This window comes from Lynx canadensis, chromosome A2, assembly GCF_007474595.2.
Source record: "Lynx canadensis isolate LIC74 chromosome A2, mLynCan4.pri.v2, whole genome shotgun sequence".
Classification (NCBI taxonomy): Eukaryota; Metazoa; Chordata; class Mammalia; order Carnivora; family Felidae; genus Lynx; species Lynx canadensis.
In genome coordinates, this window is record NC_044304.2 from 8,939,433 (window position 1) to 8,963,705 (window position 24,273).

The following is a 24,273-nucleotide window of genomic DNA, read 5'->3' on the forward strand; positions in this document are numbered from 1 at the left end:
CGCCCACCTGCCCACTTGGTGGCACATACTCTGGGACACACAGACTCACATCCCTGCCACGTTACGCACAAGTTCATCACACACACTGACACTTTCTGACGGAAAGATCCCCAGAGCTGGCATACACACCGTGGGCAGCTTGAAACACACGTGTCTATTCACCCAGTACTTTGTGTCAAACCCAGACCCCGTCTACACCTAACTCCCCCTGGAATGTCAGCCCTCTGAGGGCAGGCTCTTTTGTCTTGTTCCCCATGATGTCCCCAGCACTTGGCACAGGGTTTGACAGACGCGCACCCTCTCTGGCTCGCAGACACCCCCCAGCCCCCCCCCCGCCACCGAGAGACCCACCACTACGTAACACAGGGCCACACAGAGAGACTCCTGGACGTTCACTGACCTGTGTCTCTTTTCCCCCAGAGAACACCCAGACCTGAGGACACAAGTCTAGTCACCCTGCCTCAATGATGTAATGCGACCAGAAGTACACCCCCTCAGGTGTGCTTGCTCTCTCTCTCTCTCTCTCTCTCTCTCTCTCTCTCTCACATGCACACTCTTGTGCCTGCTTTCTGGGACCCAATGGGCGCAGCCATGGTAGCCCCCACACAGCCTGCCCTGCACAAACATACACAGACACACACACACACACACACACACACCTGGGCACCAACACCCCTCCAGCAGACAATGCATGGCTTAGAATTGCCACAGCTTCTTGGCCCGGGAGGGCAAGAAGGTGTTGGCTGCACCTGGCAGCAGGAGAGAGCTTTGTCTCAGCAGGAGCTGCCCAGGGGCTGCAGGCACCGCCTCCCCGCCCACCTTGGGGGTCACCTAAGGGCTCCCCCTGCCCCCACACTAGGGTCCTCAGCACCAACTTCCGCCTCCATTCCTTTCTGCTCTGGAAAGGAGGGGTCAGCGGCCTGCATGAGAGACTGGTCTCATGGTGGGGGGGGGGGTGACACATGTCTATGCCCATTTCTGTCCCTGCGGGTTGGGCTCTATGGCACTCGCTAGATCTGTGTATGTCCATGATCAGATCCAAGTACGTGTGTGTGTGTGTGTGTGTGTGTGTGTGTGTGTGTGTTTGTATAGTGTCATAAGGGTGGGGTGTGGGAGGGGCCTGGGTGTATGTATGTCATACCCGTGTTCATGGCTGGGCGATCCTCTGAAGGACGACTGGTCAGTGTGCCCAAGGCCCAAGGGGACATCTGGGCACCAGGTGTGTGCTATGTATGTCCCTGTGTGGTTGTGACTGCCAGTGTCACTTTGTGTCAGTGACACCTTGTATGTCTTTGTATCAGGGTCAGTGTGCTCCTTCCCTGGGTCATTAGGCATGTGTGTCCAGGTACCGGATGGCGCATGTTTGCACGAGAGCGTGTTAGCACATTTCCCCTTTACTAGTGTCATTCTGCGTGCCCGGCTGTGTCCTCTGCGATGCCACAGCTGCCAAGATGTTTTGGTGTGGCTTTGTGTGTGCCTTTGGGTGTCTATGTATAGGAGCTGTGTGTCTGGAGTGCGTCAGAGTGTGGTTGTGTGATGATGCCTGTCAGTGTGTCAGTGTGAATACGTATGTGCCAGCATGCGCTGGTGTGTGTGTCTTCGTGTGGATCGGTGTGTGTCCATGTGAGGCCCTTGCTGGCATGTGTAAACGTGGTTCGTAACTGGAACGCGGGTGTGCAGGTTATCATCCTGTGATGGTGGGCCTGGGTGCCCGTCAGCGTGTGGGTCGTGGGCTGGTGTGCGGGGGCGTGTGTCCATGCCGTGTGTGTGTGTGGGGGGGGGGTCTGTGTGTGCTCGGTTGTTGGAACGTGGAACGTGTGGCAATGCGTTCTGTACGTGACATGTGTGGCGGGGTCCGAACCCTGCTGTGTGTCAGCATGTGTCTGCGATGGAACGCGAGCCAGCACGTGTCGGGGTGGCTGTGTCGGTGTGCGCCCCCGCGCGCGCGTGTGTGTGCATGTGTGCGTGTGTGCGTGTGAGAGTGTGTGTGTATGTGTGTGTGCGCGCCGGCCGCCGCTCCCCCGCCCTGCCCGCCCCTCCCCGCGCCCCTCCTCCCGCCCGCGCCGCCCGCCCGCTCCCTCTCCCCGGAGTGCGCCGCTTCCAAACTTTGTCTAAACTTTCACTTTCACAGCGCGGCGGCGGCGGCGTTGGCGGCGGCGGCGGGCGAGGGTGACCGGCCGAGCGGCGGCGGCATGGAGTAGACGCGCAGCGGCGGCGGCAGCAGCGGACGCGAGAGGCAGCGGCGAGCGCGGCGGCGGCGGCGGCGGCGGCGGCGGCGGCGGCGGCGGCCCCGGAGCCGGCGGGGCCGAGCCTGCGAGCGGCGAGCGCGGGGCCGCGGGCCGGGCGGGCGCAGCGCGGCGGAGGCCGGAGGAGCCGAGCCGGAGCCGGAGCCCGAGCGCGGCCGCCGCCTGCCGGGCCTCCCCTCGCCGCGGCCGGCCGCCGCGCTCCCGCCCGGGCGCCCAGCTATGTACTCCCCGTACTGCCTCACCCAGGTACCGGCCGCCGCCCCTGGGCGACCGGGGAGGGGAGCGGGCGCAGGAGGCCGGCGGGCGGGCGGGCGGGCGGCCGGAGGGGGCGCGCGGCGGCCGGGGTGGGGGGGGGGAGTGAGCCTGCGGGCGGCCGAGGGGTGCAAGCCATGCTGTGGGCAGTCCCGGCACGCCTGCGGGCGTCACGGTGCGCGTGCGACCCTGGCCACCGGGCGGACTCCTGTTGGGGGCTCTGGGGGTGGCCGGCTGCGTGCGTGGCGCTGCCCCTGGAGCGCGGAGCGGGAGTGCGTGTGTGTGTGTGTGTGTGTGTGTGTGTGTGTGCGCGCACGCGCTCGACTGGGGTGCGGTGGACTCCCGCCGACCTGTGGGCGACTGTGCTGTGCACCCGGGCAGCGTGGCCACTGGCAGTGGTTGCGGGGGTGACAGAGTGGCAGGGGGGTGGTCCCGAGGGCGCAGAGCGGGGACTGGGTCCCGCGGCGCTCTCTGGGGCGGGCGCAGCTTTTCCCGAGGGTGGCAGCGGCCGGCATGCGTGGCGGCGGCCCCTGCGTGCAGCCGGGGTGCCCGGGGCCGGCCGAGCGGCCCGGGCGTCGCCCCAAAGTCTTTGTTCAGGCCTCACATGGGAGCGGGGCTAAGAAAATGGCGGGGCTCCCAAATTTCGGAGGGTTAGGGGAGGGGAGGGAGGGACGGGCGCGCTGCCAGCCGGGGCCGCGCCTCTCGGCCGACCCTGGACGTCGCAGCCGCGGCCCCCCCACCGCCCCAAACTTTCCTCGGCGCAAACTTTCCGGCCCCAGCTACCCCGGCTGCGGCGCGGTGGACCAGGCGGGCCGGGGTGGGGGAATCCTGTCCTGCCGCCCAGAGGCGGGAGGGGCGGGAGGCAACCGTGGATGCGGCCGACGGTGCTGCGGCCACGCCGTCGGGTCAGCCGCGGGCACTGAGAGCCGACCTTGGCGCGCTGCGAGAGCAGAGCGCGTCCCGCCTCCAGCGAAGTTCCCTGCGCAGCGCTCCGCGGAGGCAAAAGCGCGGGGGATGCCTGCCCTGCCACTCCGCCTTCCCTGGGCGGTGGCCCCAGGCTTCGAGAGGGCACAAGAACTGTCCAGAGTCCCGCAGTGGCCCTGGTAGCGCTGCCTGCCGGGCCAGGCCGCTGCTGGCAACACAGACTCGGAAGAGGGGACACCTGGGGGCTGCCTCGCCCTGCCTGCCAGCAAGGCCTGCGTGTGTGAGGGGAATCTTTAGGCCGGGCCCGGGGTCCTAATTGTCTCCTCTGCCCAGCCTGAGCCTTGCCAGCCTTCTGCCAAGCGTGCCCACAGATGGGAGTGGGAGTCCAAGTGAATATGGCTGCTACCAGGTGGTGATGTGCGGCGAGGGGGCAAGAGAGCATGTCAGGGGCTGCGTGTCAGCCGTGGCCACACCATACTCCCGTATCCACAGATGCGAGTGTGTATGTGTGTGTCAGTCTTGGGGGTCTGCCTGTGGCTCCTCTGGGTGGCGGTGGGCAGGCCTGCGTGGTATGGACATGTGTGTGGCCCGGAAAGCGGGTTTTCCTGTTTCGCAACTGGGTGTCGTGAGTGTTGGTGAGGTGCACACGCACATGTATGTATCACAGTGTGCATGCAGGTGTGAGCAGGCACTCTGGCCACTGTGTCAGTATGAGGGACCCCACCCCCCCCGGCCCCCGCATCTGTGCCTCTGACTGGCCAGTCGCTCTGTCTTGGACCGCATGACAACCCCGTCCACCCAGCGGGGTCTGAGCTGTGGCTGTCTTTGGGGCGGTGTTTGGCTGGACTGCGTGCCGGTGTTCGGGGCCTAGTGGAATCAAGACCCCATGCTCGAGTGTCTCCTTGCCCCCCAGCTACACCGCCGGCGCCCTGGCCTGCCCCGGGAGACCTGGCTAGGGCTTGGGCCCCTGGGAAAGAAAATGCCAGCCGATCCCCCGGTGATAAGACTAGGAAAGGGCTGGGGCACACCATGGCCATGGGCCATGGCCAGGGCTTGACTCTATGATACCCCAGAAGGGGGCAAGGGCTCAGCTCTGTCACAGGCCTGAGTGTGCCAGGGTGGATGGGGAGGAGAGCGGGCATGGTGTCTCTGGGTTGCATCCCTCAGCTCTATGCCGGCGGCTGCTGTCAGCTGGTCAGCAGGGTCTGGTCTGCCCCTCCCGACAGTCACATCTCTTGGATCCAGAGTCTCTGTTTTTACAAATCTTTCTGCTTCCATAATTTGCCCTGCCACTCTCTGTCTTTTTCTCTGTCTCTGTCTCTATATCTGGCTTGCTCTGCCCCTTTTCTGTCTCTCTCTCTCTGCCTCTGTCCTTCTAGATCTTTGACTGTCCCTGTCTCTCCTTGTCTCTGTCTCTGACTTTGGTTCTGGCCCCATCTCTGCTTCTCCCCTCCCCATGAGTCTCGGACTCTCTCTGTCTCTGTGGCCTCTCTCTCTCTCTCTCTCTCCCCCTTTTCTTTTTTTCAACCCAGAATTGGCTTCGATTTTAAAGTCAATAAATGATTGAGCAGGAACGAGCTTGGAGCAGCGGGGCCCTGGCGGGGAAAGGCACTGTGGGCGAGGGGGAAGGGCGGTGGGGGGGGGGGGGAAATCTCCTTCTGGAAAAAGCATCGAAATCCAGGGCGGCTGGGCGGGGCGCTTGCTGGCGCTGCATGAGCCCACTGCAGCCGTAGGCCTGAGTCCTCGGCAGACAGGAGGGGATGGACGGATGGGACCCCCTTCCCCGGCAAATAGACACGCTCCAGAACGTGGACATACACATACATCACCGTCGCCCCTAAAACGCGGACATAAATGACCTGCTCGTGCTGATCATCCAGACAGACACATGGACACTGACACACTTACAGACACAGGAAATGGTGGACCTGTGTTCGCTCCCACCCACAACGTGCACGCGCACACACACACACACACACACACACACACACCCCGCCTTGTGATGGGACATGTATATCGATGTAGGTTCATGAAGACATATCCAAGAGACAGTCCAAGAAAGGCTGACTCAAGTGTGTGTCCCCCCCCCAACCCCGCTCTTGCTCATATAGACTCGAGGACAGATAGACTCAAGGACCGAGGGATGGACAGACACACACCTTTATGTAAGACGCAATGCTGTTGGCTCACCTAGGTGCATATATAGACCTGCATGCTTGCTGACATTTCCTGCCACGCAGCCACGTGGGCAGTAGAATGTTCACGGACCCCTGTTTCTGGGCAGCTACACACACGCTCCTTCCAGGGAAGGGGGAATGGCTGGGGTGTCCCTGAAGCCCCTGCCTCAGCTGTCTCCTTGGGTCACTGTGGCCGCCCTGCTGCCCCCGTGATGCCGTTGCTCCCCTGGCACGGTGCAGCGCCCCCCTTTTATGGCACATTTTCTTCCTGTCTCCGGCCCTGCCTGCTTCATGCCCACTTCTGGGATAGGAGGTGTGCGCAGGCCGGAGCCGGCATGGGGCGGGCCATGCTTGGGGCTATGTTAGGCTCCATTAGACGTTTTGAGGCTGGACCAGGCCAAGCTTGGAGCCGAGGGGCATGCTGGGCTAATCTGGGGGGGTCCTGGCCGAGCCAGGAATGTCTTGTGTGGCCTCAGGGGCTCCCAGAAGGAGGCTGTGGGTGCAGAGATCAAGAATTGGGCTGTTTTTTTTTTTTTTTTTTTTTTTTTATAAGACAGTACAGGGTTTGAGCTCTGCCTCTGCGTCTTCTAATCCTGTGACTTGAACCACACGATCTTCCTGGTCTGCAAAATGGGTATCTCTCAGGCTGTGGTTAGGCTTAGCACAGTGCCTGGTATGTAGCATGTGCTCAAGAAACGGAATGACTTGTTGTCATTTTGGTTATCATCGTTAAATCACCCGTAGGCCTTCCTGACTGAGGGAAAACTGCTTGAGGCGGGTGGAAGGCAGAGTGGAGTGAGTGCCTCCCAACCATAGGAGTCCAAGTGGACTGCCTGGAGGAGGAAGCAAGAGAAGAGTTTGGGAGGAGGGAAGCCGGCTCATGGCCCAGCTCCTTTCCCTTGGGTGGGGTCCTATCAGCCAGGCAGAGGGCAGCAGAGATGATGGGGCGCGGGCAGGGGGTGGCAGGGGAGAGACAAGCCACGCGCTGACTGCCCTGTGGGGACCAGATACCTTTTTGGGGACCACTGGCTGCCTTGACCCTTTCCCTAATCTTGACCTTGACCTCAACCAGGCTCACTTTGGGGCTAGGCTCTGAGGTCTTGTTCTGGAGTGTGCAGGAATGTGTGTGTACATGAGTGTCCAAATGTGAGTGGGGCGAAGAGCCTGGGGTTGGGGGTGGGTCCCGATGATGGCTTAGGGATGTCTGTGTGGCTCCAGAGTCGTTTCTGCGTTTGCACCCGAATGGTGTCACCTGGGCCCACGATGGGGATAGGATGCATATGGGGGGGGGGTCCTATGTGGGCACTTGGCAGGGTCAGGCAGTCATTGCGGGTGTGTGCAGGGGGTGGGCACACAGCTGTGCCTGCTGGTGAAATTCCCCTGGTAGTGAATGTCTGACTGCTGCCTCCCATGTTCAACCTGCTGGGAGCCTGGTCTTTTCCGTCGGCTTGGTCCTTGTTTTTCTGCTCTCGAAGCACAAATTTGGGGTCCCTCGCTTTCCTCCAGCTGGGCCAAGAGAGGTAGAGGAGGCACGGACACCTGCGTTTTCCTCCAACAAAGCGCTGAGGACGGGGCTCCCGTCCCCCCAAGCTGGGGTGGGGGAAAGAAGGGTGTGTGTTCATTTTCCCGTCCACAAAGCCCCAGGTATGGAGGCGCAGAAGCCAGGGGAGGGCTGTGGATGGCCAACTGGGTTCTCCCTGATCCACATGTGGTCACTGGCGTGTTGGGCTTCAGAGCCACCATTTTGCTGCAGACGGCCATGCGGCCGCGAATGTCTGCACGGGTCCCTTTGCAAGTGTCCCCGAGTCTCCAGGCGTGCATCGTTGGGTGCTGCCTGCCTGTGTCTCCGGGGGTCATCCGAAGCTCTATCTCTGTGGATTCTGGCAGCAGTGAGGTTGAGGGTGTGTGCCCATTGGGTGTCTGATGTCGTCTTTGTGTCGCGGTGCTGCGGTGGCATGGCATGTCCCTGTGCAACCCAACGTATCCTCTGGATGTGTGGCAAAGGTCGTATCCGTGCGCCTTACTCTGCGTGTCGACCTGTGTCAGCAACCGAGTCCGTGCCTGGGTCTCCAGGTGTCACCCCCCCCCCCGTGGCATTTTGTGTGCTGGGCTCGTCCCTCTGACCACCAATGTGCATCTCACCACAAGGGCCCCTCTCCCTGGCCTCCCTTGGCTTTTTGGCAGCGTGCGAAGTGCCCACTATGGCGGCCAGGCTAGCGGCTGGGAGCGGGCCGGCCTCTCCACGGCTTCCCATGAGGTCGGGCAGCCGTGGTGGCCCTGCTGTGGGCCCCGCCCGTGCCCCTGGCCCGGCATGGACAGAAGCCCGTTGTGTGGCGAGGTGCGGGTGTGTGTTTGGGCCGCCCACAGGCCTCCCTCTGTCTGCCGGGTGCGCATTGATCTTGGCTTCTGCCTGTGTCCGTCCTGGCCTGGCCAGCTGGGGTGTCCGGCTGTCTCTGTGGGCTGAGCCCTCCGCCCCCACTGCCCCCACAGTCAAGCCTGCCCTGAGTCCCACACCTCCTGTGCCTCCCGCTGTCCCTCAGAGGCTCTGAGAGCTCAGATTTGGAAACTGAGGGCCCCCCCTTCTTTCTCTCTCTCTCTCTCTTTCTCTCTCTCTCTGTCTTTCCTCCCTCTCTCCTCCCCTCCTCCCGCTCCCTCTCTCCCTCTCTCTCTCCTCCTGCCAAACGCGTCTTGGCTCTGTCTGAATATCTCTCCTCCTCGATTTTTGGCTCCAGCTCTGGGCGCGTTCACTAAAAGAAGGGCTAGCTCCCCCCTTCCCTAACCCCCCCTCCTCGCTGCCTCCCCCCTCCTGAGGAGCCCCTCTGAGAGCGGGAGTGGCCGTGTGTAGGGGCCTGGGCCCCCCAAGTGGGCTGGGCCAAGGGGGCACAGGCCTGATGGGTGAGGGGGCTGGGTGGACAGGGCCTGGCAGCCTGAGGGGGGCGGCCGCCAGGGTGACCGCGCTGCCTGGCTGGCCGGGCGGGCAGGTGGGGAGGGGTCGGGGGCATGGAGCTGGGGTGTCTGGCTTCTGGTGGGGCTGGCAGGCCTCTGTGAGGCGCAGCTGTGCCCAGAACTCTGAGCTGCGTTTGCCACCACTACCGATGTGGCTGCGCCAGCCGGGGAGGGGGAGGCGGGTGGCGGGCACTGCGGCGATCCGTAGCCAATCGGAAGGCAGGGTTGCTCTGGGGAGCTTTCCCCCTACTGGGGCCCCACCCCGAGGGGAAGCTGGGGGGTGGTGGGCAGCAGCGGGCAGGGGGCCGTGCCACCACCGCTGCTGAGGACCCTGCCCCCTTGGCCGAAAGCTCGGTGCCAGTCTTCCTGGCACGGATCGGGCAAGGGCGGGGGTCTGTCCCCACCTGAATCTGCGGGAGCCCAGCCGGAGGAAGGGGCAGCTCAGAGGCCCACCCCGCCCCCTTGACCTGAGGAGGTGGCTTTCAGCCCCGGGGGCAGTCGGGACCTGGGGGTGGGGGGGGCAGATCATCCGGGAGATCCCATCGAAATATTGGCTCCCGTAAAATCGTCTCGGGCGGCTTATCCTGGGCCCATCTCACACAAAGTCGCACCCCGTCACCGGCACACGCGGGCACAAAGGATCACGCCGTCACACACAGGCACAGCACACCTTCCCTGAATCGGGAGCGCACAGACACCGGCGTCCCCACACAAAGGGACTTGCCTTCAGCACGCCAACGCCTAGAGACGCCCACCACACCCGAACACGTTGGCGTGGGCGTCGCACGCAGGGACGTGCGCTTGGGCGCAGACCCGCGGCCGCGCACGGTCACACGGAGACGCGCCACGCGGCACACGGCGCAGACACACGCGCTGCTTGTTGGCAAACACACAGGGGTGTGGAGCGTCTCACGGACCCACAGACACTCGGCGAGAGGCACGTGCACGTGCCAGGCACCCAGAAACGCACGCGAGAGCCCTGATCCCCGCACCCCCCCACCCCCCCACCCCCCGCCCCCCGCCCCAGACACACAGGAGCACATGCACTCAGCGTGCACGTGCACACAGTGTGTTGCACACAGCAACACACCCTCAGACATGCCGTGACGCACACGCACACACTTGGCAACGTCTGGGAATACATTTGGTCATCGCACTCGGAGGGGCGTCTGCTGCCGGTGGGGGGAGGCCAGGGATGCCGCCCAACACCCCGCAGCGCCCAGGACGCCCCCACCACAAGCACCGATCCGGCCCCCGATGTCACCAGCGCCGAAATGGAGACACCCAGCCCTCCTATTGTCAGTAACACACACGTGGACACAACTCACACCCACGACACACACGCACACACACGCACAGCCGCACACACAGTCTTGCTCATCAGGACCCAGAGGTTGTCGCAGATGCGACACCCCCTATACATAAGCCCGGGCACAAACGGTCTGGCGGTACACAGTCCCGAATTGCCCGGGTCCATGTGGCTGAGCGTCACGCCCACACAGACATTCACACCTGGCTTACACCTGGCCCTGCTTGGAAATGGTGTCTGAGAGATGACACCTGGCCTCCTCGGACCTCCCCTCTGCCTGCCTGCCCTCTGGCTGTCTTTGAGCGGCAGATTCAACCACCCTGACCTCTCCTGGTGGAATTTGGGACTCTGAATCCCTTGGGCCAGTTTGTCGCAGCCTGGGGAAGAAGCTTGGGGAGCCATATGCCTACCCTGCCCCCGGGGCACCCCCAGCCCTCCGGCCTCGCGGCCCTGCTCTGACCGTCCCGCTTCTGGAAGCCATCGAGACAGTCCAGGATGGAGGCGAGGCTAATTTCTGAAACTCTTGTCCTCCGTGGGGCTGTCTCGTTACTCCTCTGGCCATGGACTCTTCATTTCTGACTCCGCAGAAAGAGACAAGAAAGATGGCTGGCAGAATTGTGCAGGGAGAGAGCATTTTCTAGAATTATAATGACATGTCCTAAAAGCCATAGTGATTGGCTAAAGTGTGCCGTGTGTGTGCTTATCATGTTGCGCCCTGTGCTGAGTGTCTTCCCAGCTTGTCCCCGTGGAATCCTTCCACGTGAGGCAGGGGTGGCAGGGGTTAGCTGTGCCCATGTGGGTGCTAATAAGGCAGGCATTTGGGACACTTAGTCATTATTAGGAGAGTGGGGACTCAGAGCCAGTTTCCTGGGTTTGAATCCCGGTTCTGCTCTTCACTAGCTGTGTGACCTTGGACGAGTCGCTCAACCTCTCTGGGCCTCTAGTTTCCTCTCACAGGTTATGGTAAGGATCAGAGGAGTTGGCTTGTGGAACGTGCTTTAACATAGTGCTTGATGCGAAATAAGTGCTTGATTTTATAGATGAGAAGCCGAGAGACCTATCCAGCGTCAGGGTCAAGGGCTAGGAGGTGGCAGAGCCTGCGCCTCTTCTCTGGTGGCCGCCACCCTAAGTCCCACTGATGGAACAGAATCGTCCGGCAGCTTATTCTCTGGCCTTTACCAAAATTTCAGAGTGGGCCCGTACACCCCCACACTCCCATTGGAAGCTTGCCCCAGCTGTCAGCCCTTGAAGCCTCCTTACCACTCTGACCCTCAGATCTTCCTCCATTCGGGGCTCTGAGTGACAGTGGCTGGTTGCCTCACCCCCCTGCACCACCACTGGCCAGGCTCGCCTTCGGTACCCTGACAATGGGCACGATGCCTTCTCCCACACCTCGCTGGGCACCCTGCTGGAGCCTGAGTGCTGGGGGTGCAGCTGGGGGCCTATGCATTCCTTCAACAAATATTTACCAAGTACCTCTGGGTGCCAGGCCCTGTTCTAGACCCTGGGGGCTCCGCAGGGAGCAAAATCAGCAGAGGCGCCGGCCCCAGTGGGAGGGCAGACAGTGAACCTGATAAACAAGGGAGTGCCCGGTACTTGAGACAGTGACAGGTGCTAAGAGGGAAGGCACAGGTAGGGCCCACGGAAGCGCTGGGCAGCCGTGGTTTTAGCAGAGGTGATCTGGGAGGCCTCGCGGCACGGTGCTGACTTTCAACCCCACGCAGCTCTGCCACAGCTCAAGTGTGGCCTCCCAGGCCCTTTTCCCTCTCAGAGGGGACAGCCTGGAGGTCAAGGATACGTGGCTTAGCACGGATGCCCCCACCGTCTGCCCCAAACGCGCGGCCTGTCGTCGGTGCGGCCCGAGATCACCCGTTCCCCGTGCTTGTGGCTACACCGTAGGCTGCCCCCCCAAGACCAGGAGACAAGATGGCCGGGGTTTCTCCTGTGTAGAAACTGGGCGTCGACGGGCACCCGGTGTTCTCGACCCTGCTGCTCTGAGCTGGGGGTGGGGCGGGGGCAGCTGGTGGCCCGGAGTGGCACTTCCACCTGGGCCCCTCGATTTAGCTCCCCCGGGGCGGGCCCAGTTTATTTTTACCCCAGCCCGTCACCTTGGCCATGCCAGGCCGCGCCATCTTTTAGGGTCTTGGGGACCTGCCCACGGCTCGAGGGGACCTGGCTTTGTCTGCCGGACCTCTGATCCCCGCTGGGCCCCTGCCTTCCTCCAACCCCAAAGCTCTAGATGTGAGGGGTCCCGGGCCGGGGCCGGTGGGGTCGGCGCCGCCGGCCGGCAACCACCGTGCCCAGCCTGGTGGCGTTCAGTTTGGCGCCCTGCCTGCCCGCCACCCCCACCCCACGCCCGGGCAGAGCCCAGCGGCTGCTGCTGCCAGTCTCCATTTCAAAGCTTGGGGTGGGGGTGGGGGAGCGTTGGGCGCCTCCCGGCCCCCTGCCTGTCCCGTGCCACCTGGGGCTTGTGCCCCCATGCCTGCTGCCTGGAAAGGCCCCGGGCTGCCTTTCTCGCCGCCCCTTTGCAGCCCAGAGCTCGGCGAGGATGCCCGGCTGGCTTCCATCATCCCTGCTCGCTTCCTCCCTTGCTCGCCTGCTTGCCTGTAATGGCTCACCATTTTTGGCATCTCCTCCCCCTCCCCCTCCCCTAGGCACCAACCTCACTTCCACGCCCGCCATCGCTGGCTCTCAGGCCTTCTCTGCTGCCTGGGGCTGGGACCCTGGAAATGAGAGTTTGGGAGGGCCAGGCGTGTGGGCACCAGGGGCTTTCTGGGTGCATGTGTGTGTGTGTGTGTGTGTGTGTCTGTCTGTCTGTCTGGATGGGGACGCGTGCTCCGAGCCAGCGCGTACAACCTGCCTCAAGGCTGGCAGAGCTGGGCTGCAGAAAGGGGGCAGCACAGAAAGCGTAGACCCTCCCGTTTCTAACCAGACCCAGGGACCCAGAGTCAGCCTCTGGGCCACCAGGAGACCAGGGTGGGCCTTCTTGCCAATGTCCAGGGCCTGGACTGGCAGAGGCAAGGCTTTATCTGTGGGGTGCCCAGATCCTTCCTCCCCCGCCCCCAGGTCCCCCCAGGGCTTCAAGATTCCTGCTCCTCCTCCTGGAACTTTGGGGAGGGGAATTCAGCCCCATGTTGGGCACTCATGCCCCCAGAGGGGCAAGGGACTTTGGAGGAACCGGTTTACTACCCCCCCCCCCCCAAGCTCGCTGCCCGGGCCTCTCTGCCTCTCTCGGCACTAAACAAAGTTTGCTAAGTAACTTCAAATGTTATTTGAGGACGGCCTGGCCTCAGCCCAAGGCGGCCCTGTGGAAACTTGTTTTTCGCTGCCGAGGCTGCAAGTATCAAAGACACGCTTTCGGGGGGGGGGGTGCTTCGATGTCTCTCCCCCCTCTGTGGCAGGGGCTGGCCCTGAATGGACACACAGACGCACAGAGGCCCGCACCGACAGAGGGACGCATCCATCATGCAGTGTCTTGCACACCACACGCACGACAGCCGTGGACCACAGCCCATATAGCACACAAAACATACACGTCCTGACACACCGAGAGGGGGGCGGGGTTCACAGGGTGCTGCCCCCAGCCCACAGGGCCTGGGAGTTTTCCAGCCGGTGAGGTTTCTCGAAACCTGAAGTCCTGTATTCTCAGGTCTCCTGGGCACTAGCTGGTGCTCAGGCAAGTCCCTTCCCCTCTCTCGGCCTCAGTTTCCCCAGCTGTAGAGGGAAGAGGTGGGCCGGGGTGGTGTGAGAAGGGGAATCCCACGCTGATCAGGAGAGGGCCTGGGGTTTTCTCGTCCCTCCGGCAGGGTTGATATAAGGAGCGAGTCCCTAAAATCAGGGTCTGATACGAGCCTAGAGTACAAGCAGCGTTTTTAAGTGTTAGCGGGCATTTTTGGCAGCCCCCACCACCCCCCAAAACCTGATATGTGCCCACCGCGACTGGAGGCTCCAACCTCAAGCAGCCCCGGGTTCTCCAGGTCCCAGGGAAGAAGTGTCTGGTCTTCTCACCTTCTCCCTCCATTTCTCCCCTGGTTTTTCTTGAGCTTTCCCCAAATCCCTCCTTCTCTTGGTCTCCACCAGCCCTGGCCAGGCCTGGAGCTCAGGGAAAGTGTGGGAAACAGGCTTGGGGTCTGTGTCCCTCACTGAAGCCAGCCTGACCAGGGGGTCCTGCGCACCCTGAGATCCCCGATGGCCCTCCTGGGATCCTCTGAACCCAAGCAAGAAGCTGGGGGGGGGGGGAGCGGTGGGCACCTGAGTTGACCACAGCGGGTAAAGGGGAGGCTTTATCATAGGGTCCCTCTGACCCGTCACCTACCGAGGCTCACAAGCAAAGTGGAGTCCACTGGACACAACAGAAAAGCCAAGGCCCGAGAAGACACTGGACTGACTCTCTGTGGTCCCTGAGAGCCTCCCTCTCTCACTGTCAGCCAGACCCTCACTGAGGTAGGTTTTCGGGAGTCCCCCAGTCCCAGCCCTACACACTGCCTCATCTCCACTCACAGTCGGTACCCGCAACACCCCGCCACCCGCAGTCTGTCGCGCAGTGACAGCCTGTCACAGGCACTGCCGCACACCGGCACAATCTGTCGTCCACGCACAGTCTCACACACAACCTGTCACACACACGCACACACACACAGCGGCACAGTCGCACGCACAGCCAGCCTCCCGCCATCACACCAAGCGTCACAGCTTGTCACAGCCATAGACTCCTCACAATAAAAATAACAGCTACCAACTCCAGAGCAATTATGCCTGGGCAGCAGGCGGAGTGTGTGTGTGTGTGTGTGTGTGTGCGTGCGTGTGTGCGCGCGCGTGCACGTGTGGATGCACGTGACCTCCTGTAACCCTCTCAACCTGAGGCGGCTATGAGTAACCTGTTTTACAGATGAGGAAACAGAGGCCACAAGGTCAAGTGCCAAGGTCATGGCGCTAGAAATGGGGGTGGGGGAGGAATTAGTCAGGCCCCCAGGGGCAAGCAAGGCTTAAACAGGTCACCCTGCCTTTCAACTCACTCCTATTCAGCCAGTATTCACCTTCCTGGCCCTCCCCGTGGGAATTCCCTTCCCATTCCCTGGATGGGCAGAACTGAGGCTCTGAGCAGTCCAGCCAAGAAACAGGGGAAGGGGCCTCAAACTGTCTGCCCTCTGCTGAGGAAATTTGAGCCATGCTCTCCACCCCGAATGCTATTTGGCTCCTTGTGGGCCCGTGGTGGCAGGATTCCGTGTGTAGGAGCCTTTGACTGGGGCCAGGGTCTCTGTCCACGGGGTGGGGGCGGGGGAGCGGGGAATTGGCAGCTGTAGGCACCAGTGAAGTCCCTCAGCCCTAGCCAGGGCCCAGAGACTCCCCAAGGCCCTCCGCATTCCAGGGCGATTCCTCCTCCCCCTCTGCTGCCCGCCTTCCCTCACTTTCCCCTTCTTTGTTCCACCCCTGCCGCTCCCCGGGGCTTCCCCCATTAGAGCTGCCCTGGCCAAAACCAACACGCCTCCAATGACTTCCCGCCGAGGCTGGCTGGGCAGCTGGCCCTGCCCCCTGGCCTGCTCAGGCTCTGCTGGCCTCAACGGTGGCCCCAGCACACGTGGCCACTCCTAGGGGGCTTGAAAGCACATGTGCACGCCCTTGCACAGCATCCCGACGGTGCGCCCTGGCACCCGCATACCCATGTCTGACCACCCAGCAGGGCACTCAGGCGGGCTCTCGTGTGCACACCTAAGCACAGTCCTGCACAGAGGCTCAGATGGGTCTCAAGCACACCCTTGCCTGGCACTCCCCCCATGGGGATCCCAGGCACCACCAGTTAATATGCACACGCAGGCCTGGCACCCCAGTGAGATTGCCAGGAGCACACATGGCCATACACATGCCCCTTGCCCGACATCAGATGGGGTCCCCCCAACACACACACACACACACACACACACACACACACACACACCACGCATTCTCCTGCTTGTGCCCGGACCTGGCTCCGAGCGAGCGAGCACAGGCACTGCCCTGTGCCCCCATGGGTGTGCTGGGCCAAGGTGGGTCAGTGAGCCTAGGGGAGCTGCTGGTGCCCACACACGTGGCTCCAGGCCCACGCAGGTACTCACCTCCCCAGGCTGCACACGCGTGTGTTTCACGCGAGCCGCACACCTGCCAGGCCGCCCAGGGCACCTGGCTCCAAAGCAGCATTCAGGTTGTTGGGGGAGGAGACCGGGAAGCGGAGGCCTGATTCCCACCGCCAGCCGGATTTCTCTTAGAACACCCGCCTCCCCAAATGTCCCTGGGGCGAAGGTGAGCGCCCAGAACTGCTACCCAGTGGCGCCCCTGCATGTGATATATTTATATTGGAAATTTGTACCTTTAAATATAATTTATATAGAACCTCCCCCCCCATTTCTTCTCCACGTTTCTACTTGGATTTTGCCACCCCCCCACTCGGCTTCGTCCCAAACCTGCAAACCCACTTCGCCAAGCAGGGACGTGGGGCCAGGCGGCAGCAGCCTTCCCCCTTCCCACTGTGGACGCCCCACGTTCTTAAAGGCCGGGCCACACCAATGAATCCTGCCGCGCTCCCCCCGAAACACAATCGCGGGGGTGGGTGCTGGCGGCCAGACGTTGCTTTTTGGTGTGTGTTTGCTGTTGCTGCTTAAATTAATCCTGAGTGACGGCCCACAATTCCTCTCCACAAAGAGGCCATTTAATGCCCCCTCCTCCGCCGAAACTTCCCTTTGCCCCCCTGAGTCCAGCTGGGCGACTCAGACCCTGCGCTGCCCTCCTGGCCTTCCCCTCAGGTGTGCCTGGGGCGGAGGGAGTTTCCCTGGTGCGCACCACAGGATCTCAGGAGCGAGGGTGGGTGGATTTTGGAGGAGTGGGAGATAATCTTAAAATAGAAGCACACTGCTGAGGAGAGGTGGTGGTGGGGTTGCCTCAGGACTCCGTAGATGGCCCCACTGCCCCACTGTGGCGCTTTGATGCCCCGAAGATATCCCCCCTCCCCACCAGTGCGCCATGCATCACAATCGTGTGCCTTTGCAAACCCCGGCAGAAATGTGCCACCCGTGCCACGTACTAGCCCCAGCCTATGCCCCTTGCCAGGTGCCCGCCGCCTACAAGCTCCTTTCATTGTCGCCTCCAAGGTGTTCTTTTTCTGCGTGGCATTCCGGACCCGCTGCAATTAGCTCACGCCCCAAGGGGTAGGGGGGTGGGGCACAGGTGGGTGGAGGTCATGGGGAGCACCCCCCCCCACCTACTCGGGCAAGAGGAGGGCAGTATTCTTTCCACCCGGCAGAACACGGGTGCTGACAGTCACGGTCACTTGCGCCACACACCACGGGGTGGGAAAGGACAACATACCCCTCGACGGGGCGAATGGCCCCGGCCCTAGGGCACCAAGAGGGCCGTTGGCCCTGAGCGGGCCTTGCGCGAAGTCGGGTGTGCGCGTGCGCGGAGGCGAAAAGGCGGGAAGCCGTCGTGCAACAGGCGCCTGTGCACACGACGGTTGGGTCGCTTGGGCGGAACCGCGCCGGGCGTTGAGAGAGGAGTGAGGACCACTGCCCCCGAGGGCAGGTGAGGGGAAACCGGGAGCAGGTGTGAAGGAGCGGAGGCACAAGGCGAGGCTTTGAACGTTGCGGCCCTGAGGTCCGGAACCTTCGGTGTCCTTGCTCCCTCCCCGCCCCAGCACCAAGCCGCCCGGGCTCCCTCCCCGCCCGGGCGCGGCCTAACCCCTCGTGGCGACAACCCAAAAGTGGCCCCGCGTCGAGGGCCGGCCGGGTTCGCGTTCGGAGGCCCTTGCCATTTGCAGCGGCAAAGGCCGCCGCCAGAAGGGGCTCAAATGGCGGCGTTTTGGCCTGTAAGCTGGTTGGGTCCCCAGACGCCCCGGGTGGGGCTGTGGGCCGCCTTTGCCTAAGTTTCCCTCTTTCGTGCCCGTCCGGATACGCGACAGGGGATAATGCGCGCGAGGGCTTTGGAATGAATGCGATGTTGATAATTCCTGTTATTCTTTGGTTGCGCGGAGGACCTTGGGGGTTAAATGCCCCCAGAATCCGACGGCAACTTTGGGTCCTCAATCTGGAGAGGGTCCCTTCTCTGCGCCGCATTGTGTGCGCAGCGCTGTCTCCGGACCCCAGGCCTCCGAAGAGCCTCCCCGCTTCTCCCCAGGCCGCTTTTTTTTGGGGGGGGGGAACGAGGGAGGAGAAATTTACCAGGGGAGATTTTTGTTTGTTTCGAGGGTTGGCTGGGTTTGGGGGCGTTTGGCCTCCAGCAAGCACGGGGAAGAAATGTGACTAAGTGGCAGAAAATGTGCTTTCCCTTCCCCTCTCCTCTGCCTTCAGGCCGCGAGAGTTGCGCAGTCTCCAAGAACCTTTAAAAAAATTTCCTCCAGATCCCCTCTGAGCCACACTGCCTTCTCTCTCCTGGCTGACTTCTTGAATTGGGGGTGCTAAGCCCCCTTCCCCCCACCGTTGCCAGCCATTTTGCAGCACTACCTGGGCAGGCCCTGGGGGGAAAAGGATGGAAAAGTGGGAAAAGAACGTGTGCGCCGAGTGGGCCCGACTTAACCTGTTGGAGGAGGCTGGTGTCCGGATAAAGCCACCCAGCCGCTCCTCCGGAGCTCCGAGCAGCACCCTGGCATTCAGAGAAATTGCCCCGGGGGCCTCCCAGCCGGCCCGCGGAAACCAGTCATTAACCCGACTTCTTATCGCCCAAATTACTTAAATGCGCTTTGGTGGTGTTAGGTCCTTTAACTTTTCCATGTGCAGATGACTCAGCCTACTCCAGCTGCGCCTGGGGAGGTGACCCGGGCAGCGGCTGACCCTGCACCCTGAACCCAGAGGCGGCCCATCCCAGCAGCACCCTAGGGCCCCAGGCTCCCAGACCACACTTGGCTCCCCCCCCCCCGCCCCCCTCCACTTTATATTTCAGGTCATTTTCTCTCTCCCTTTTTTTTTTAAATATATTTTTTTAATTTAAAGGAGTTTTATTACTTTTTTTTTTTTTTTAAGCGTGAGACAGAGGCTGATGGAAACGGGCTGTTAAAAAAAGAAAGAAAGATACATGCCGGTGGCACTCTGTGGAGCTGGCGAGCCTCGCCTGCCTCACGACTGAGCTTTTTGGTCGCCAGTTCCCTTGTAGAACCGGGCATGGGGGCACCTGGGATCTCCGCTGCTGAAAAGGCGCTATAGAAATGCAAGGAATTATTATGATTTTAATAAAATTGTGTCTCATTTAGGAGCGCGCTTCTGCGCTGCCTCTGTCGTCGGAGCCCGGGTTTGCCGCGGCAAAGTCTGTAATCAGAGAAAAATACCAGCTTTGTTGAGGGTTAGAATGTATCATTGGCTAATGTGTGTGGTTTTTTTTTTTTTTAATAATGCTAAGCATTGGAATAATTAAAGAGTGAGAAATAACTCGTCTCTTCTCTCCCCTCGTCATTGTCTTATTTAAGGGTGAAAAGCGTGCTTTTAGGCAGAGCTGGTTAGTTTTAATGCGGGCTTTTTTTTTTTTTTTTTCTCGCCTGCCTTTCCCTCCGCTCCGGTCTGATTCGCAAATCCCCAAACTGGCACCAGCCGGGAAACTTGCGGCAGGCCGTTCTTCTCCCGGAGTTGGGAGCCTCGCTTTCCTTTTTTCCCCTCTTTCAGAGACAACCCTCTCCTCTTCCCTCCCCCGCCTCTGGGCCCTGACCCACTGCCTGGTTTGCGCTAGAGCGATTTAAAAAAGAAAGAAAGGAAGAAAGGAGCCGGGCTCTGGTACCCCTGTGCCAGCCGAGGGCGCGTTTCCCAGGCGGCGGGCTGGTGGGAAAGTCAAACCGGGTGGGGGGTGTGGGGTCTCAGAGGCAGAGTCTTGATGCCTACCCTGCGCTCCAGCACCACCAGTGCCCCCCCCCCGCAAAAGAATCAAGTATTTCTAAAGATCGCAGGATTAGAGAGCTCAGATCCCTTGTCATATTTTAAATTAAGCTGAACAGTTCTTTCTTCTCGGCCCCATATGCAATAGGAAGTGAAAATTCGGTCCTTGAGCCTGCCTTGGCAGCCCGGAGGAGCCGTGGTAGGGGAGCGAGCTGCCCACTGGGGCTGGGCCTGGCGTCCAGCCCCAGGACAGTGCTACCGCCCACGGGGCCTAGGTTTGAGGCAGGGGAACAGGGTACAGGGCCAGTGGCGGGCACGGCCTGGGGAGATGTGGGAATAGAGGGAAGGGCTCTTCACGAGGGCTGCAGAGGTCTGCTTCAGGCTGGTGGGGTGCTAAGTGGCTGCCCTTGGTCTTCCCCTCAGTCGTGGGGTGGATGGGCTCAAAAGGAAGAGGGGTTTCTGTAGTGCTTGGGGAAGTCACAGCTCCCTGTGAGAAAGGAAAGGGAAAAGTGGGCAAGAAACGGGGGTAGAGACTTGTGCCCACAGGCACCACAGGCAGTGCCTTCGCGTTGCAAAGGAGTTCTTTATTTGCTTCAGGTGTTTTTCATTAAATGTGTTTCTCTTTTGATTTTCCTTGTTATTTGGTGCTTAGACTTTTCAGCGATCCCTTGCATTTGTCTTTTTACATAAGCAAAAACCCCCCCACCCCTTGGAGAGATATTGTGGGAGGTACTTTGCCTTCAGTGCTTTCTCTTTCCTGCTTTTTTTAAAATTTAATTTTAAAATTATAAAGTAAATTTAGTGCGAGTGAAAGTGAGGGGGGGAGCCAGCTGGGGCTGGAGCCAGGGAAGGGGGAGGCAGATGTAGGAGGTTTGGGCCTCCCTTCCCGAGGCAGCTCTGCCCCAGGACCCCCTCACTCCTCTCCCTGCTAGACTCTTGGGGACAGGAATGAGGGCAGCCTGCCTGGATAGGTGCTCATTTACCCCTCAGGAATCTCTGACTCCACGGAGCCCCCCCCCCCCCCTTACCCACACACACCCGAGCCTCCCCCCCCAATCTCTGCCCGCCTGCAGGCAGGGTGAACGGAGGGTCTCTTACTCCCCCCCCTTGGTCACCATGGCTGTTTGGTTTTCAGCTCGGTGGGCCCTGTTTGTCCACCATACACATGCCCTGCTGGTCTGCTAACCCCGCTGCACAGTTGGTTGCCCTGTTGATGGGATCAGAGCTGGGCAGGCACAGAGAAAGAGGGACAGAGAGGCGAAACCCCTTTGGAGCAGTGAGGATTCGAGGGGCTTCTTTTCACCACGCATTTTTTTGTGGTCCTAGGAGGAGTACGGACCGCTCTGTTAACACACGTGTGTGCAGAGGTGCTCGCATTTGACACTACTGGTGGGGCAGGAGCTCCTTCTAAGGCACATAAACTATGAGAACTTCATAGCTTAAACGCTAAAGGCCTGTTCAGCCGTGCCGAATATGTTCGATCTCTTAATCCGGGTGGTGTGACACAGGTGAGTTCACTTTGTGAACGTGGATCGCGCTCCAGCCTTACAAGCGTGCGACCTGCTGCTCTTTCCACACACTTCAATTAAAAAGTTTAGTTTTAAGAAAGCAAGGAAGACCCAGCCTCAAAAGAAAAGGCATCACCTCACAAAATAACAACAATAATAATAATTATTATTATTGTAATAAATGATGATTTAAATAAGAATGTCCTCCAGCCTGCTTTGCTCAGGTCTCCCGCTAAGGAACGGTGGGAGGGCTTGTAAAAATTAGTGGGCTGATAAAAAAGCTCACAGGCGTGTGGCCCACGAGGCTTCCAGACCCATCCACGTGTGTGCCGAGTGCCAGGAAACTGCCTGCAGACCCAGGTTTAGCCGTAGGATTTTCACATCTCAGGACCCAAGGATGAAAAGTGGTTAAGGAAGAAGTTACTTGCCAATTACATTTTGCTGTCAACATCTGGAAAGCGAAATTGCAGCTGTTCTCCCTGCCCCCCGATTACCACCTCTCCTTTTTTCTGTACACTTAAATTTTTGTACGCGTGCCATCCATATTTCGGTTTTCTGCTCTGCTAAAACATCCTCACGGCTCTGTTCAAATCGAGTTGTTTTTGGGCTTGGGCTTTAAATACATACACATGTATCTTCTAGTCTGACAGTATAATTTTTTGAGCAGTTTATTTGAGCAGGCTGGCAATCAATTGATAATCCCTTCCCTTTTCTTTCCCCTTCTCGGCCTTCTCGGGACTGTTTAGGCCAGAAGCTTCCAGGGAGGACTTTCTGGGCTGCCTTCGCCTCTGCTCCTCTGGGCAGGTACTACCGGCTTCACCCTCCACGGCCCTTCTGCGGTGTTTTTGTTTTCCCTTCGCCCCCCAAAAATATTTGAACCAAAAAGCCTCTTTTTTTTTTCCTCCACCCACAGCAAACTGAAAGGGCTAGTGAACCGTGATTCAACAGAGCGAGGGCGCCTCTTTTCTTCCTTAGCATTAATTAACTCAAGTTCGTTAGGACGTTGGGTCTGTCGCCCACAGTTTTCTCTTGTGTGTGCTGAATCGGGTCATAGAGGGAGACTTCCCGTGCAAACAGTTTGTGTTGGAGCTGGAGGACACAGAGGGGGAGAGAGGGGGAGAAAGAAAGGGAGCCGGAGAGGGATGGATTGTGGCCGAGGGGTGGTCAGGTCCTGAGCTCCCGGCACCCCACCCCCCACCCCGCCCCGTGCCAGCCCCTGCAAGGGCTAGACCCCAGGGGGAATGAGGATTCTCGGGTTTTCTTGGCAATGATCCTGATAATAAAATAGTTGGCGGGGGGGGGGGGGCGGGGAGCAATACATTTTGAGGGATTGAAAAAATGTCTTCCTTCCAACTCCTAAAATTGTACATTTTGGGAAAGCCGCTTGCCCAGACAGGGCCGGCCCAGCTACCCTGAGCCCTCAAGCAGTGCAAAATCCCAGGCCGTTCCCATCCTGGCCACCCTGCTCTCTGCCCCCGGCTCTGGGCACTGCCTGTTGCTCCAGCAACTGCAAGAAATAGGCTCTCTCTGTGGGCCAAGGGTGTGAGGAGTGCAGACCGGCCGAGGGCACCGGGGGTTTGGAGAAACTCTCCTCTTGCCCTTGGCCCTTCTGTCCTGTGGCAGGGAGAGCAGACCAGGTAAAGCAAAGGGGTGTCACAAGGGACGCCGACGGAGCTCTTGAAGAGGGCCTGGGGAGGCTGCAAGAGGGGTCTTGGAGGTGCGGGGATGACTGGTTTGGGGAGGGAGGGGGACATCCCCTCGGGAGGATCCGCTCCGCAAGCCTTTTCTGGGATCGGGAGTTACAGTTGGCCTCCGGCGAATTTTCAACATTTTGCCTTTTGCTCCGGCCTTCTCTCTTGGCCTCTGGGTATTTTTACAGTGGCCCCGCAGGGACCTCATCTCGACTGGTTTCTCCTCTTCCCCTTGCCTTTCGGCAGTTTTTCAGTTCTCGGAGAAAGTTATGAAGCTGGCCTGTGGGGGTTCTTCCTTCCTGGGGGGGGGCGCGCCTTGGCCACATGGGGTGACACTTTCCAGTGGTACTCAGTGGGTGAGACTCAGGCTCCGCACCGCTCTTGCCCCTCGAGGCCGGTGCCTGTCTGTCATCTGCCCTGTGTGCTCCGGCGGAGGTCTGGGCTCTGGCCTCCCTGGCTTTGACTTCTATTCAGTGACACAAGGAAGTTTGAAGCTAAATAGTGAATTAAGGCCTAGAGTTTTTGTTTTTGTATTCTCTGCAGAGGATGGAAGTGAATTTACAGAGGCACTAGAGCGAATAGACGGTCTCCCCAATACCTCTCTTCCTACCCTATTTTATTTGGTGCCAGGAGGGTGAGGGGAGATGTGCCTGGAACAGGGTATCGTTGGGAGCCAGACCGAAGCTGCCTGTTGGCCCGGTCCCAGGCCACCGTTCCCGGTTTGTAGACAGGAGGAGAAAAAGAAGGGAAAGGGAGGCGGTTTTATAGGAGAGGAATGAGTGGCCTGGTTCTGATGCAGGCCCTGTCCTAGACCCAGCATGGGGGTGTGGGGCGATTCCATTCAGCAAGCGTGAGGACGCTAGAAAAACCGTGCGGGCCTGCCTTTCCTGAGCAGAGGAAAACAGGCCCAAGTCAGCCAAAAACCCGCTTTGTCCAAATTCTCTGAGCCTCCTCGCAATGTGCATTTTCTGGTTTCCATGCTTGGCATTTCCAGATTCTTGGATAATTTTACTCTGGCTACAGAGCCCCTTCCCGCCTTCCCCCACCCCCCGGAGAGGGGAGGCCCCACCTACCTCCAGGATAAGCAGCCTGGCCCCTTCCCTCTGCTTCCTACAATTTTGGTTTTTTTGTTTTTTTGTTTTTTTTTTTCCATCTCTGCCCCAGAGTCCGGACACTGCCTTCTCCTGCACCTTCTTGTGTCCCTCCTTCTGTGGGGCAGGCTGGGAGATGTTGGGGATACGAAGTTGGCCTCTTTGGCTTCGGCCCAAGGATGAATGAGAAAATCCCAGGAATTGGGCAGATTAATCAGGGCTCTATTCGTGGCTTTTTAAAATTTCCTGCTTCCTTTTTCACCCAGGCTGCAGATAATGTAGTAGTAAAATGGATACTGAAATAT

The 24,273-nt window shown here is 60.1% G+C and overlaps 1 protein-coding gene across 1 annotated transcript in view; it reads left to right on the forward strand.

Annotated features, from left to right (window-relative positions):
- The first annotated feature begins 2,438 nt into the window (after positions 1 to 2,438).
- Positions 2,439 to 24,273, forward strand: part of NFIX (nuclear factor I X) — a 95,080-nt gene continuing 73,245 nt past the window's right edge. Inside the window, exon 1 of the mRNA XM_030301683.1 lies at positions 2,439 to 2,492. Within this exon, the coding sequence (XP_030157543.1) occupies positions 2,466 to 2,492 (27 nt within the window). The 5' untranslated portion in view covers positions 2,439 to 2,465. The remainder of the gene's footprint in view (positions 2,493 to 24,273) is intronic.